The 14,716-nt window shown below is 34.5% G+C and overlaps 1 protein-coding gene across 2 annotated transcripts in view; it reads right to left on the bottom strand.

The window, feature by feature from the left end:
* Positions 1-14,716, bottom strand: part of EMC2 (ER membrane protein complex subunit 2) — a 50,826-nt gene that overhangs the window by 28,354 nt on the left and 7,756 nt on the right. For both annotated transcript variants that reach the window (XM_043601605.1, XM_043601604.1), the window contains exons 4-5: positions 12,015-12,100; positions 4,715-4,772 (exon numbers count right to left, since the gene is read on the bottom strand). In XM_043601605.1, coding sequence (XP_043457540.1) covers positions 4,715-4,772; positions 12,015-12,100 — 144 coding nt within the window. The remainder of the gene's footprint in view (positions 1-4,714; positions 4,773-12,014; positions 12,101-14,716) is intronic.

Below are 14,716 nucleotides of genomic sequence, written 5' to 3'. Positions count from 1 at the left end.
TGGCAAAGGTTAAAAACCAAAAAGCTGATAGTGTATACCATGTGGGAGAATACAGGAGAAGCACTCTCATACACCAGAGAAATGAATAAGGATGCTAAAAAGCCTTTGTGGAAGGAAATTTGGCAACATCTATCAAACAACTTTTTTTTTTTACTTTAGAGAGAGCACCCGTGCACACATAAGCAGGAGGGGGGAGGGAGGGAGAGAGAGGGAGAGAGAGGGAGGGAGAGAGAGGGAGAGAGAGGGAGAGAGAGAGAGAGAGAGCAAGAGAGAGAGAGAGAGAGAGCAGTTTCCATGCTCAGTGTAGAGCCTGACACGGGGCTCAATACCAGGACCATGGCATCCTGACCTGAGCCGAAATCAAGTCATTTGCTCAACCAACAGAGCCATCCAGGCACCCCTATCAAAGTTTAAAATGTATAGACCTCCAGACTTAGACTGCAGAGTAGGAATCCATCCTACAAATGGCATTCACTGCAACACTGTTCCTGGGAGAAAGATATCAGAATCAACCCAAGGGTTCATCAAACTGTTTTAATTTAACTTAAAACTGCTTTTCAAGACAGGGACTATACATCATACAACAAAATGCTATGTAGCTAATCAAAGGATGATGTAAAGGATGTGCTGATATATAGAATGATCTTTACACTGTGTTGTGAAGTAGAGTATGCCATAATTTGCATTTCAAATCACTCTATCAAAAGGGATACACTCATGCATACATGCATGTGTGTTCACAAGGAAAAAGTCTCTGGAAGAATACATTAGAAATGTTAACAATGTTTCCCTAAGTGAAGGAGGACTTGAGATCAGGGGTTAAGAGGAAAGACTTAGTTTTCACCATATATTCTTTTGTATTGTTTGTAGTTTTAAACATGGGTAGGTTTTACATCTTCAAAAAAAATATTTAACAAATTTTAAAAAATAGATGGGAGAAAAATAAATTTTAGCACCCTCCCAGAAGAAAATGGAAAACTTCCTTTCTAATCACTTTTTTCTTTCTTTCCTCGGTAAACTTTGTACTTTAACAGTGTGAAGGTTTCATTCTTAAGATATGAGGACTTTCCCCAGCCCATCATCTTTGCTTCATTTCAACCACACTCATCCTTCAAAGCCTGCAAGGCTCAAAAAATCACCCAGCAAGTCACTAAAGAATACGAATTTAATAGTCTATTGTCAAAGTCCACAATCTGTTCATATCACTCTGCATCCTAAGTGCAAAGTCAAGCGGGTGTCTAATTTGTTCTTCTATTCCCAGCACCAAGCATACTGCAGGCACTCAACAAATATTTTTTGAAAGATAAATGAATGCAGGGCTCCTGGGTGGCTCAGTTGGTTAAGCATCTGACTTCAACTCAGGTCATGATCTTGCAGTTCATGAGTTTGAGCCCCATGTTGGGCTCAGTGCTGACAGCTGAGAGGCTGGAGCCTGCTTCGGATTCTGTGTCTTCCTCTCTCTCTGCCCCTCCCCAGCTCATGCTCTCTCTGTCTGTCTCTCTCTCTCAAAAGTAAATAAACATTAAAAAAAAAAAAAAAGAAAGATTAATGAATGCATGTGAGAGGGAAGGAGAGCTCCTTAAAGCTTGACTGAACAAGCTAATTTCTATACTGGATATCTAGGAACAGAGGCACAAGACCAATGAAAGAGTCCTATGATCACTTTTAGACAATGCAAAGAAGAACTACAGTGTAAAAGCTTGAATTATAACTATGGATGAGGATGAAACCAGATTTTCCCACCTTTAAGGTCATACATTAAAGCTGCTTTGAAAAAAGAAACTGAAGTCTTTTACACTGCCACTTAACTGTTTAATACAAATAAAGTCTTCCCGTACTAGACTTAATTAGTTCTAGGTCTTTCATGGTTTTGTTATCTCCCTCAGTGTCTACCACAGTGCTTTCTATGGATACATAAACAGAAACAGTCTTTATTCTTAGTAACACCAACATTCTGGTGGTTCATGACAGGTACTCAATAAACATTTACAGAAGGACAGAAGGGACCAAAGGGACATTAGATAAAGATAATATTTAATGAAAAAATAATACATTTAAGCAAATCTGAATTTAGTTACTTTGTTCTAAAGTGTTTACCTAGCAACTAAGAGATTTAGTTACTACCATCCTCATACATAGTCTATGAGTAAAACCATTTGGATATCTCTTTTAGTCAGTCTTAGAGCCATAGAACATGGAAAGTACTACAAACACAGAAAAATAATTACATATTATCTTAAATCCTGAAAAAGTGAAATAATTTATTAAAAATATCCCCCACTTAAAATGACACATAAGTAAAATGTTTGACCCATAAGTCCAAGAAATTAAATTATAAGCTATCGATTTTTAACTGTTAATCAAAAAAATTGTTTTGAAACTTTTCAGAAACGTGAGTTTGTATTTTCAATATATGACTGCATTAAAAATGAATACCTTTGAAACTGTGGTAAAGTCTTATAACTGAAATAAGTACATGAGAAAATCTGTAAGGAAAGAAAAACAGTGCCATTTTCTTAAAACAGGTGGCAAGTAATTACGATAGTTAAGATTAAAAAAAGTATTCAAAACTTTCCCATTTTAACTCCCTTTTTATTGGAAATATCTAGATAAATAATAACTCTGTTTTTGTTTTTAATAACAGATAGGCTTGCAGCTCTGTCAAAACTTTTCCCTGAACTTTCTATATGCTGAGAATCCTCATAAAATAATACATCCTTGCCATTCAAATATCTACCTCTACACTCCATTCCCCCAGCCCCTCCCAAAAAACCCTAGGAAGTTTCCAGAGAAAATTTCCCTGGGATGGGATAATATTAACAGCAAAAATCTAAACCATTTCACTACATAGATATATATTACCACCATGTGTAACTTATGAAATGTTGTCAATTAAATCTCAATAAAGTTGAAAAAAGCTTATCATTCAAGCAACAAACATAAGAATTACTACAGGGTATCAGAAGAGATAGCAGAGATTGGGGGTTTATGACTAATGAATGCCTGAGATAAATGCTAACTAAATATTGGACAGTTCAATATTAAATAATTCCCCAACATGCATAATTTACTTAAAACAAATCAAGTAACTAATGTTTAATATTCAGTATTTCTGCATCTTATAATCCACAATCATACATCAAATGACTTTTTAAAAATGTGTATTTTGAATGAAATGCTTGCCAAAAAGAGAAAACCTTCATGTATTTGTATTATGCTAATATAACAATTTCCCCTCCTCTAAAAGGACAAAACAAACTCAAACTGGTTTTTGGTTGTTTTTTTTATTTTTATTTTTTTATGTTTATTCATTTTTGAAAGAGAGAGAGACAGAGCACAAGCAGGGGTGGGGTGGAGAGAAAGGGAGACACAGAATCTGAAGCAGCTCCAGGCTCTGAGCCATCAGCACAGAGCACGACGTAGGGCTTAAACTCACAAAACCACAAGATCATGACTTGAGCCAAAGTTGGATGCTTAAACGACTGAGCTATCCAGATGCCCCATCAAACTGGTTTTTGTTCAAAATTTCTAAAAATATTTTCTTTTAGCAGGCATATGTATGCATGGACATAATAAAAAATTAAAATGCCTGATATGTTATCTAAAATCTCTCTAACTTTTCATTGAGTAAAAGATAAATCTGAGGAAAGCCATTATGCAAAAGTAGTAAACTAAAATGTTCTCAAAATTAAAAAAAATCTTCACCAGAGTATTTTAAAAACAAGTAACATTACATAAGTATATCTGGAACGAATGCTCTGCACAATACACTAATATATTTGTTCAAATCAGGATAATTAAAGATGTTACCTTATGGGAAACACAATATATTTTTCTTCTTTATGTGTATATATGTATACATGTATGTTATACTTACATATATATGTTCTTATCTAGGTATAAGGCCGAAAAAAAACAAAACACCTTTATTAATTCTATATACCAATTACTGTCATGACTTCATTTTTCATTGAGACAACTAAAATATAACTACCAAAACAAAACAAGTTAGTATATCATAAACTTAAAAATATTACAAAACCACTGAACTCTGCTGGGCTTTTTTGCAAGCACGTATAATTCTTTCTTTCTAAATTTCCAATAGTTTCTTTTTTTTTTTTAAGTTTATTTATTTTGAGAGAGAGAGAGAAAGACAGAGAGCAAGGGAGGGGTAGAGAGAGAGAGAGAATCCCAAGCAGGTTCCTAGCTATCAGGGCAGACCCCAACATGGTCCTCGACTTCAGGAACCATGAGATCATGACCTGAGCCGAAGTCAGACACTTAACTGACTGAACCACTAGTCCCTCCACTAGTTTCTTTTTAATAAGGTATCTTATGAGTCAAATTTTACAGAAGAGTTTTAAATCTATTTTAAAACTGTGGTCCAACATATATATTTTTTTTCAGGTTTATTTATTTAGGGAGAGAGAGAGAAAGCAAGTGAATGGTGGAGGGGCAGAGAGAGAGGGAGAGGGAGAATCCCAAGAAGGCTCCATGCTCAGCACAGAGCCCTATGCAATCCCACAACCACAAGATCAGGACCTGAGCCGATTTCAGGAGTTGGACACTTAACCAACAGAGCCACCCAGGCACCCTCAACATAAATTATTTAAAATAAGAAGCTAAAACCTGGCTTCATATGTATTTTCACATTATTTCAAAAATGAATAAATTTCACCTTTTAAAATAAAATTTAGACAGTCAGCTAACTTACAGTGTTAGTTGGATCTTCTTGTAAAATTCGATCATACAGTTGTATAGCATCATCGTATCTATTTAAAAAAAAAAAGAAACACCAAGAATCATTACCTTAATATTTAGTGACAAATAGTAAATACAGAAAAACATTAAACTGGCAGGACTTTAAATGCATTGACAATTGGAATCCAACTCTCTTCTGATCTTCATGTAACAGTAGTAATTTGCTAGAAATTTTTTTACAGAAAAGCTTCATGTATAAAGCATTTATAAAAAAAAACTGACTTCAAAAATATACTGATTCATGAACAAAGAAAAACAGAGATGAACAAAAATACATGGATTCAATTTGGCCTAAATACAAAGGTAAAAACTAGCAGCACAGAGAGACACCTTTGTGGTCTTAGATATACCTAGAATTACAGCCAGTAAGGCAGAAGAGCAAGTTTAATTTTAAACAAATTCACAAGTAAATGATCTACGATTTAATTCTCCTTTAATGAATACTTATGATAGCTTTTCTTAGTTGAGCTCGTTCAGTTCAATTCATTAAGCACCTGTTAAATATACACTTGCAATACACTTTAGTGAGTTACAATCTTATAAGAAAAATAGTTGACAATTTATCAAATGAAAAAAATAATCAAACATGACAGCATAGAACTAACAACCCAAAATGAACATTATGTCATAGGGAATCAAGGGGAGGAATACATCAAAAATCACATAAAGAACATCATATAGTCTTACAAATGGTAATCTTGCTCAGGATGCAAGAAAATAGCTAAGTGATCCTGAAATTCCTTCCTAACAATATCCACAACCCCAACTCCATTCCAAATCAATTTCTTTATTCCAGATACAGATCTTTAGAGAAAACAAAAACAGTATTTAAAAACTTTCACAACAGTGTTTCTAAAACTAGAAACAACAGCTACATTCTTAAAATCTATTCATAAGTTTCCTAAGAGAGTTTTTTAATTTTATATTTTTCTGTTAATGATATTCAATATATAAATATTCTAGATCATTATGATGACACATCTTTTAACTGAATACTGCCCCACAATTTTAGTGCCCAAGCCTCTTTGTGATTATGATCATGCTAGTAGGTAAGAATATTTCAACTGTAGCAGACAACTGAGAAAAAGAAAAGCAGACTTAATTTGTAAATGGGTCCATACCATATGAAGGCCAAACAGCATCACTGCACATTAAGTCAATTAGACTTAAAAGCAGTTCAAATAAAATTAGTTTGGACCTCAAATACATGCTAAAATAGTAAGTATGGCTAGCCTCGAAAGAACCTGCAATTAAATGGGGAAATCTAAAATAAAATCGTTAAATATTAATAAAGCAAAACAATGAAGTATATAAAGATAAAATTAATGCTATAGAGCAAGGGTTCTATGACACAGTACATAAGACACGGTACGTAAGAATCCCCGGGGAATCCTTCTCCAACTATGTAAACCCTGGGAAATACAAAGAAAATGACACAGGAAGGTAGGAAACCATTCCTTTTACTAATATAATGATAATCTGAATTTTAGTAGTCTTCTAGTTTTGGGGAGTATTTTATTAGAAAACTTACATTGCTTTTACAGCTATATAAAAACTATACACATAAGACATTATTAATACCTAGTTTTATATTACATTGAAGTTTTACTATAATAAAAATATAGTAATTTATTAAAGAAAATTTTAACGTTTATGTATTTACTTTAAAAATTTTTTAACATTTATTTATTATTGAGAGACAGAGAGAGACAGAGCATGAGCATGGGAGAGGCAGAGAGGGGGAGACACAGAATCCGAAGCAGGCTCCAGGGTCCAAGCTGTCGGCACAGAGCCTGACACAAGGCTCAAAGTCACAAACCCTGAGATTATGACCTGAAGCGAAGTCAGACGCTTAACTGACTGAGCCACCCAGGTGCCCATATGTTTATTTACTTTTAAGAGAGAGAGAGAAAGAGAGACAGCGTGAGTGGAGAAGTAGACACAGAATCTAAAGCAGGCTCCAGGCTTTGAGTTGTCCCCACAGAGCCCAACGTGGGGCTTGAACTCACGAAACATAAGATCATGACCTGAGCCAAAGTTGGACACTTAACCAACTAAGCCACCCAGGAGCCCCCAAAATATTCAGTTCTGTAAAAACTGAATGTGGTGGTTAATTTTTTTAACTGAGTGTGATGTATTAACTGGCCATGAGATACCCAGATTAAATATTATTCCTGGGTATGTCTGAGGGTGTTTCCAGATGAGATTTGCATTTGAATCTGTATACTCAGTAAAACAGACTGCCTTTCCCAATGTAGGTGGACATCACCCAATCTCTTGAGAGTTTGAGAAGAACAAATGCAGAGCAAAGAGTTATTCATCCCTTTTTCATGTCTCACTACATGAGCTGGGACATCTCATCTCATCTTTTCTTGCCCTCAGTCTGGGATTTACACCATTAGTTCCCTTGGTTCTCAGGCCTTTGGACTTGGACTCAGAATTACGGCACCAACTTCCTGGCTCTCCAAGTTGCAGATAGCAGATTCTGGGACTTCTCAGCCTCCATAATTGCTTCATAATAAATATCTCTCCCTCTCCCTTTGCATCCTACCTCCCTCCTCCTACCCCATATATGTATACAAATACCCTCTAGATTCTGTTTCTCTAGAGACTCCTAATACACTGCAGGTCTACAAAAATTTACCTTTAGTCAGCAATGTTCTCAAACCTACTTGTCAATTCTCCTGCAGGGCTTCCTTTAAAGAAAATTCTGGATTACACCACTAACAAACTGATCTCAGTAAAATGGAGACTAGGCAACTACGTATTTTTTTTTAAAGGGCACAGATCACTCTAATTCACACAATCGTATATGAGAATCAATGGTTAATGGCCCCATGTAACAAAGACACATAATAGCCACTCTTTCAGGAGAAAAAAAATTAAAAAACACAACAGCAAAACTTTACTAGGTAAAATGATTATATGAGTTTCAATTAAAGAGCAAGGTGTAAAGAAATTAAAGTTCACTAGGTATCTTAGAAAACTTGACTTAAGAATAAATTATTGTTACCATATCAATTTTTTATACAGTTAGAAAGGGGGTGGAGGGATAGGAACTATTAAAATGTGTCCTTTGGAAACTAGTACCTCTCAAACCTTTACAAGATAATTTTAAAAATCATTCATGTTGGATTCTGGGATGTGTTTGGCTATTTACATATTTTAAGAATGGTCTAAAAATACTAGATATACTATAGTTGAAATAAAACAAAAAGGGATATTAGAGTAGAACACTAATTCAGGAACAATCCTTTGTAGATTTCTTCCATTCCGTCCCCTGATTCAAATTACTTTCTGTTAACCTAAAATAATACTATTTTATTTATTTTTCTTTATGCCCTTTGCTTGCTTACAGAGAATATCCAATGAGATTAAAATGTACATATAAACAAACACGTAAGCCAAAAGCCAAGGAACAAAAGGGTTAAGAAAAATTATATCAATACATCTTGCTTATTAAAAGCTACTGTAACTAGGTACAAGTTACCTCTTACTTAAAACACCAAATTAAAAAAGTAAGGGGCAATAAGCTAACCCTAAAATTCACATATAATAAATTCAAAGGACTCAGAATAGACAAAATCCTCTTTGGGGAAAAAAAAGAAGGAAGTCAAAGTCCTCATACTTACAAATTTCAGAACTTACCACAAAGCTACACTATCAAGAGTGTGGAATCAATACACTGTGGTATGTGATAAACATATAGATCAATGGAACAGAACTGAAAGCCCAGGAATCAACCCTCACATTTACATTCAATTAATTTTCAACAAGGGTGCCAGACAATTAAATGGGGAAAGCAAAGTTATTTCAACAAAGATGCTGGGACAACTGGATATTCACACGCCAAAGAATAAAGTTGGGTAACTACCTCACACCATAAAAAATATTAACTGAAACAGATCAAAGACCTAAATATAAAAACTAACAGCAACATAAAACTCTTAGAAGAAAGGACAGGTGTAACCTTTGTGACCCTGATTAGGCAATGGTTTCTACATGACACCGTAAGTACAAGTGACAATGGAAAAACAGAACTGGACTTCATAAAAAATAAAAAACTTTTGTAATCAAAGGATACCATTAGGCAAGTGAAAAGACAACTCACATAATGTGAGAAGTTTTACAAATCATATTATCTGACAAGGGACGTGCATCTAGACTATATTTAAAGAACTCTTATAAGTAACTCCCATCTAGAAGCAAAGAATATGAATAGACATTTCTAGACTATATTTAAAGAACATCTAGACTATATTAGCATCTAGACTACATATAGCATCTAGACTATATTTAAAGAACTCTTATAAGTAACTCCCATCCAGAAGCAAAGAATATGAATAGACATTTCTCCAAATGGCCAATAATTGTATGAAAAGATGCTCAAGATTTCTAGTTCCTGGTTTGGCACTTGATGATTCTGAAAGTCATCACTCCCATCCTCACAAGAAAAAAGCTAAACAAAGTGAACAAACTAACAACTCTTTTTAGATCCATCAGAAAATTGACCAAGTAAACCACTGCCCCTAAAATTAAGAGATAGATCAATACAGATAAACATAGCTTAATGGAACATAAGATCCCATCAAAAACTGTTAGAGCTAATAAATGAATTCAGTAAGGTTGCAGGATAGAAAATCAAGATATAAAAATCTGTTGCATTTTAATACACTAATAATAATGTATTAATAAGCTAATACACTAATAATATACTAATAATAATCTATTAATCTCATTTACAAGTCATCAAAAGAATACACTACCCAGGAATGTACTTAACCAAAGAGGTGAAAGCCCTGTATGTTGAAAACTATACCACACTGATGAAAGAAATTGAAGAAAATCAAAAGATATCCATGCCCATGGATTGGAAGATTATTGGTAAAATTTCCATACTACTCAAAGTAATCTAAAGATTCTGTGCAATTCCTATAAAAATTCCAATGGCATTTCCCACAGAACTAGAAAAGTCCCAAAATTTGTATGGAACCACAAAAGACCCTGAATATCCAAAGCCATCCTGCACAATAAGAACAAAGCTTAAGACATCATACTTCAAACCATATAAAAAAGGCATAATAATCAAAGCATTATGGTATTGGCATAACAAGAGACACACAGATTAATGGAACGCAACAGAGAATCCAGTAACAAACCCAAACATAAATGGTCAATTAATTTACCAAGGAGAGATAAGAATATACAATGGGAGAAGGATAGTCTCTTCAATAAATGGTGCTGGGAAAACTGGACAGTCATATGCAAAAGACATAAAACTGGACTACTATCTTTATACCATATGCAAAAATCAACTCAAAATTGATTAAAGACCTCAACATAAGATATGAAATCGTAAAACTCCTAGAAGAAAACATAGGCAGTAAGCTCTCTGACAAGAGTCTTGGTGATAATTTTTTAGAAGGAGCAAAGGCCGACAAAAACAAAAATAAAGAAATGGGACAACATCAAACTAAAAAGCTTCTGTAAAACAACAACAAAAAAACATTCAACAAAATGAAAAGACAACTTACAGAATGGGAAAAAATATTTACAAATCATCTGATGTTTGCAAATATCTGATAAGGAGTTAATATCTAATACATATAAAGACTTTATACAGGGACACCTGGGTGTCCCACTCCTTACTTTGGCTCAGGTCAAGAACTTGCGGTTGTGAGACTGAGCCCCACATAGGGCTCCACGTTGGCCAAGGAAGCTGTTTAAGATTCTCTCTCTCCCTGTCTCTTCTCCCTCTGCCCATCTCCCCTGCTGGCTCTCTCTAAAATAAAAACAAAACAAAAACAAAACAAAACAACAAAACAAACTCACAATCGCAAAAAATAAAAATGCGGCTAAGAAGAGGCAGAGGAATTGAAAAAGACATTTGCCGAGGAAGACATACAAATGGCAAACAGGTATATGAAACGGTGTTCAGCATCATTAATCAACAGGGAAACAAAAATCAAAACCACAATGAGCTATCACCTCACACATAATAAAATGACTATTGTCAAGAAGACAAGATATAAGTGTTGACAAGTATGCAAAGGGAACCCTTATGCACCATGGGTGGGAATGTAAATTAGCAGAGCCGCTATGAAAAACAGTATGAAGGTTCCTTAAAAAATTTAAACTATAACTACCATTTGATCTGGCAATTCCACTTCTGGGTATTTATCCAAAAGAAATAAAATCACTATCTTGAAAAGATATTTATTTCCACACTCATGTTCACTACAGCATTATTTGCAGTAGCCAATACATGGAAACAACCTAAGTATCCAGTGACAGATAAGTGGATATAAAGAAGTCTGATATAATGGAATATTATTCAGCCATAAAAAAGGAAGAAATTCTGCCATTTATGAAGTTGGATGACCTGGGCATATGCTAAGTGTAATAGTCAAAAACAAAGACAAAGACAAATACTGTATAATCTCACTTACAGGTAGAATCAAAAAGAACACAAACTCATAGAATCAGAAAACAGATTGGTGGTTGCCAGAGGTGGGCTGTGGGGGTGGGCATACTAGGTAACAGTGGTCAAAAGGTACAAACGTCCAGTTAAAGTCCTGGGAATATAATGTACAGCATGGTTACCATAGTTAACAATACTGTTGTGTACTTGAAAGCTGTTGCTAATAGAGTAAATGTTAAAAGTTCTCATAAGAAAAAATGTTGTAACAATGTATGCTGATGGATGTTAACTAAACTTATTGCGGTAATCATTTCACAATATATATGAATATCAAATCATGATATCATACAACTGAAACCAACAGAATGTCAATTGTATCTCAATTAAAAAAATAATACCTTCTATACCTTGAATGCCTGTATGGATACTACACATATGTCATTACTAATTCCCAAAACAACCCTGACAAGTTGGTAATATTCCTGTTTTGCAAAGGAGTAAAGCTAAAAGGCTTAAACAAAAATAAGTTAAATAATGTGTCAGGTAAACAGCTAATAAATCCTACAAAGAGGATATAAAACTGTCCTTACTCCAGAACATGATCCCATTTCTCTAGGCCAGAGATGGTAAATGAATTACGCTCCTATGTCAAATCCTATTTATTGGGAGTAATTGGCAAAACTTATGCTGAGAAGCACTGACACTATTCTGAAACTCAGTAGCAAAAAATCTTGCACAATTAACAATGTTGCCATGTAGTAGGTAGGCCCTACATCTATACCCATGTTTACCATTTTAAAATGGGATCACACTGTTTTTAAGATTCAGTTACCTTTCCATGGCTTCAAATCTCATCCCAGTTAGTCTCTTGACTCTATGACTGCCAGGGAACTGTCTTCTCAACTCCTGAAGACAAAACTGAAAAAATAATTGGTAAAAAAGGCTTAAATAGTAGTAATTACATTACATGTACCAAATGGGCCACAAGGAATGGCCTACAGTCTTCAGTGTATCTTCTTAAATCATTTCATCTGTGTAATCTAATGACATGAAGTGAAATTAATTGGTAATAAATAATGGGGTAAAAGAAGAAGTCTGAAATTACAGTGCAAGTAACAATCAGTTCTCAAAATCTTAACTGGGAAAATGAGCAGGTCATGGAGTACACTAATAACTCTTGAGATATTGCCATATTATTCCTCCTTAAAAATGGCTTCTGGGGTGCCTGGTGGCTCAGTCGGTTAAGCATCCAACTTCAGCTCAGGTCATGATCTCACAATTCATGAGTTCGAGCCCTGCTTGGCGCTCTGTGCTGACAGTTCAGAGCCTGAAGCCTGCTTCAGATTCTGTGTCTGCCAATCTCTCTGCCCCTTGCCCTCTTGTTCATTCTCTCTCTCTCTCTCTCTCTGTGTCTCAGAAATAATAAAAGAACTTTAAAAAAAAATTGCTTCCATAATGTGCCAGACCCAACTTACATGCTTATAACAGCTTCCAGGTTTTTTGCTTCTAACTATTGCCTAAGTATTCTCTTTATAAAAATTAAGCTCTTTGATAGTATTCTCAAGTCCCTAGCAAATAATATTAACACTTTGTTCAATTTTTCCCTGTTGAAATCATGTATTAATCAATCATCTTGTCAGTACACATAACCTGATTTGGGGTCATAAAATGCAGACACCAAGTCTATGGAGCCAATCTCCTTTGGGAAATATACATAATTCATCCATTAATTTAAATAATCAAATACTTACTGAGCACCAACTATGATCTCACCAACATCTGAATGCTAGAAATGTCGAGGATTATAAAAATGGTCTATTCTAGTGCCCCAAAGCATAAGTGACCAAAAAAATACATTTCATTAGTGAAGAAACTATTAATCAGTAATAAAATAAGTTTTAATATGATCTGCAAGTATTGCTTCCAAGTATGTGGCTAAAAATCTGTCACACTAAGAAAAACATTACAATTAGTTAAAAATAAAGATGATGTTCATTTCTTTCTATGACACCACACAAAACTCGTATTATTTGGTCAATCAAGCTGTGTAGAAATTCTGAATCGTTAAAAAAAATACTAAGTTACAAAAAAAGTTAGCATTTAATTTGACCTCCTGCTTTGGTTATCAATATTATATAATTTGATCTCCTAATTTGTCAAATGGCATTTAGCTACTTAAAATAAAACCTTAATATCTCCCTTAAGATGTAAGCTGCCACCTCTGTGAATATTACAAAGACTATACCTCATAGGTTCTGAAGGTAATCCAAAAGATTTTATGGAATATTTATTTACCACTAACAGTTCCACTAAAATTAGGTGTAGAGACAATATCACATAATTACCTTGGAAAAAATAATGCTAATTCAGATATCAGTATGTTCTCCTGGTATTTCAACTTTCAGTTTGCATGTATTTTTTTTTTTTTTGGCTTAAATGAGGAGATGATACTTAAGAACTCAGGATTATAAAACAATAGAATAAAAGAGCAGAAACCTCTACTTCTTGATTTATAAAATTAATATAACAATAGTGTCAAGCACAAATCAAAGTGAAGATTAAATAAAGCCTGCTAAAAAAGCATTTATAGCACAGTGCCTACCACATGAGTTATTCTTTTATTTTAAAAGCTATACTTAGTATTTTAAGTCATGTTCTATGTATGTTAGGATTTTCTAGTAATTTAAGAAAGAGATACATTTACAGCACTGCAAAAGAGTATTTAATATTCGATTTACAATGGGGTTACATCCCATAACCCATGGTAAGTCGAAAATACTGAATGTCAAGAATGCATTTTTAACACACCCAACCTATTGAACAGAATAGCTTAGACTAGCTTGCCTTAAATATGCTCAGAACACTTACATTAGTCTACAGATGGACAAAATCATCTAACACAAAGCCTATTTTATAATGAAGTATCAACTACCTCATGTAATTTATTGAATACTGTACTGTAAGTGAAAAACAGAATGGCTGTAAGGGTACAGAATGGCAATAAGTTTATCGATTGTTTACCCTTGTGATCACATGCCTGCTGGAAGGTGCAGCCCATTGCCACTGCCCAGCATCATGATATCACCTACCACTAGCCCGGGCAAAGATCAAAATTCAAACTTCAAAGCAGTTTCTACTGAATGTATATTGCTTCTACACCATCGTAAAGTCAAAAAATCCTACGTCAGGGAAGCCTGTTGGGCATCCGACTTCGGCTCAGGTCATGATCTCGCGGTCTGTGAGTTCGAGTCCCGCATTGGGCTCTGGGGTGACAGCTCAGACCCTGGAGCCTGTTTCGGATTCTGTGTCTCCCTCTCTCTCTGACCCTCCCCTGCTCATGCTCTGTTTCTCTCTCTCTCAAAAATAAATAAATGTTAAAAAAAAAAAAAGTTAAAAAAAAAAAAATCCTAAGTCAAATCATCCTAAGTCTGTGACTGTCTGTGCTATGAAAGTCATTCCACAACCCAAAAGAAAAACTTGTTTTAAACCATCTGCTGCTTATTTTTAAATCTATAATATAGCATAATTTAACTC

This window comes from Prionailurus bengalensis, chromosome F2 (assembly GCF_016509475.1).
Source record: "Prionailurus bengalensis isolate Pbe53 chromosome F2, Fcat_Pben_1.1_paternal_pri, whole genome shotgun sequence".
NCBI lineage: Eukaryota > Metazoa > Chordata > Mammalia > Carnivora > Felidae > Prionailurus > Prionailurus bengalensis.
The sequence above is the reverse complement of the archived record's forward strand: the minus strand, read 5'-3'. Positions and strand labels throughout refer to the sequence as shown.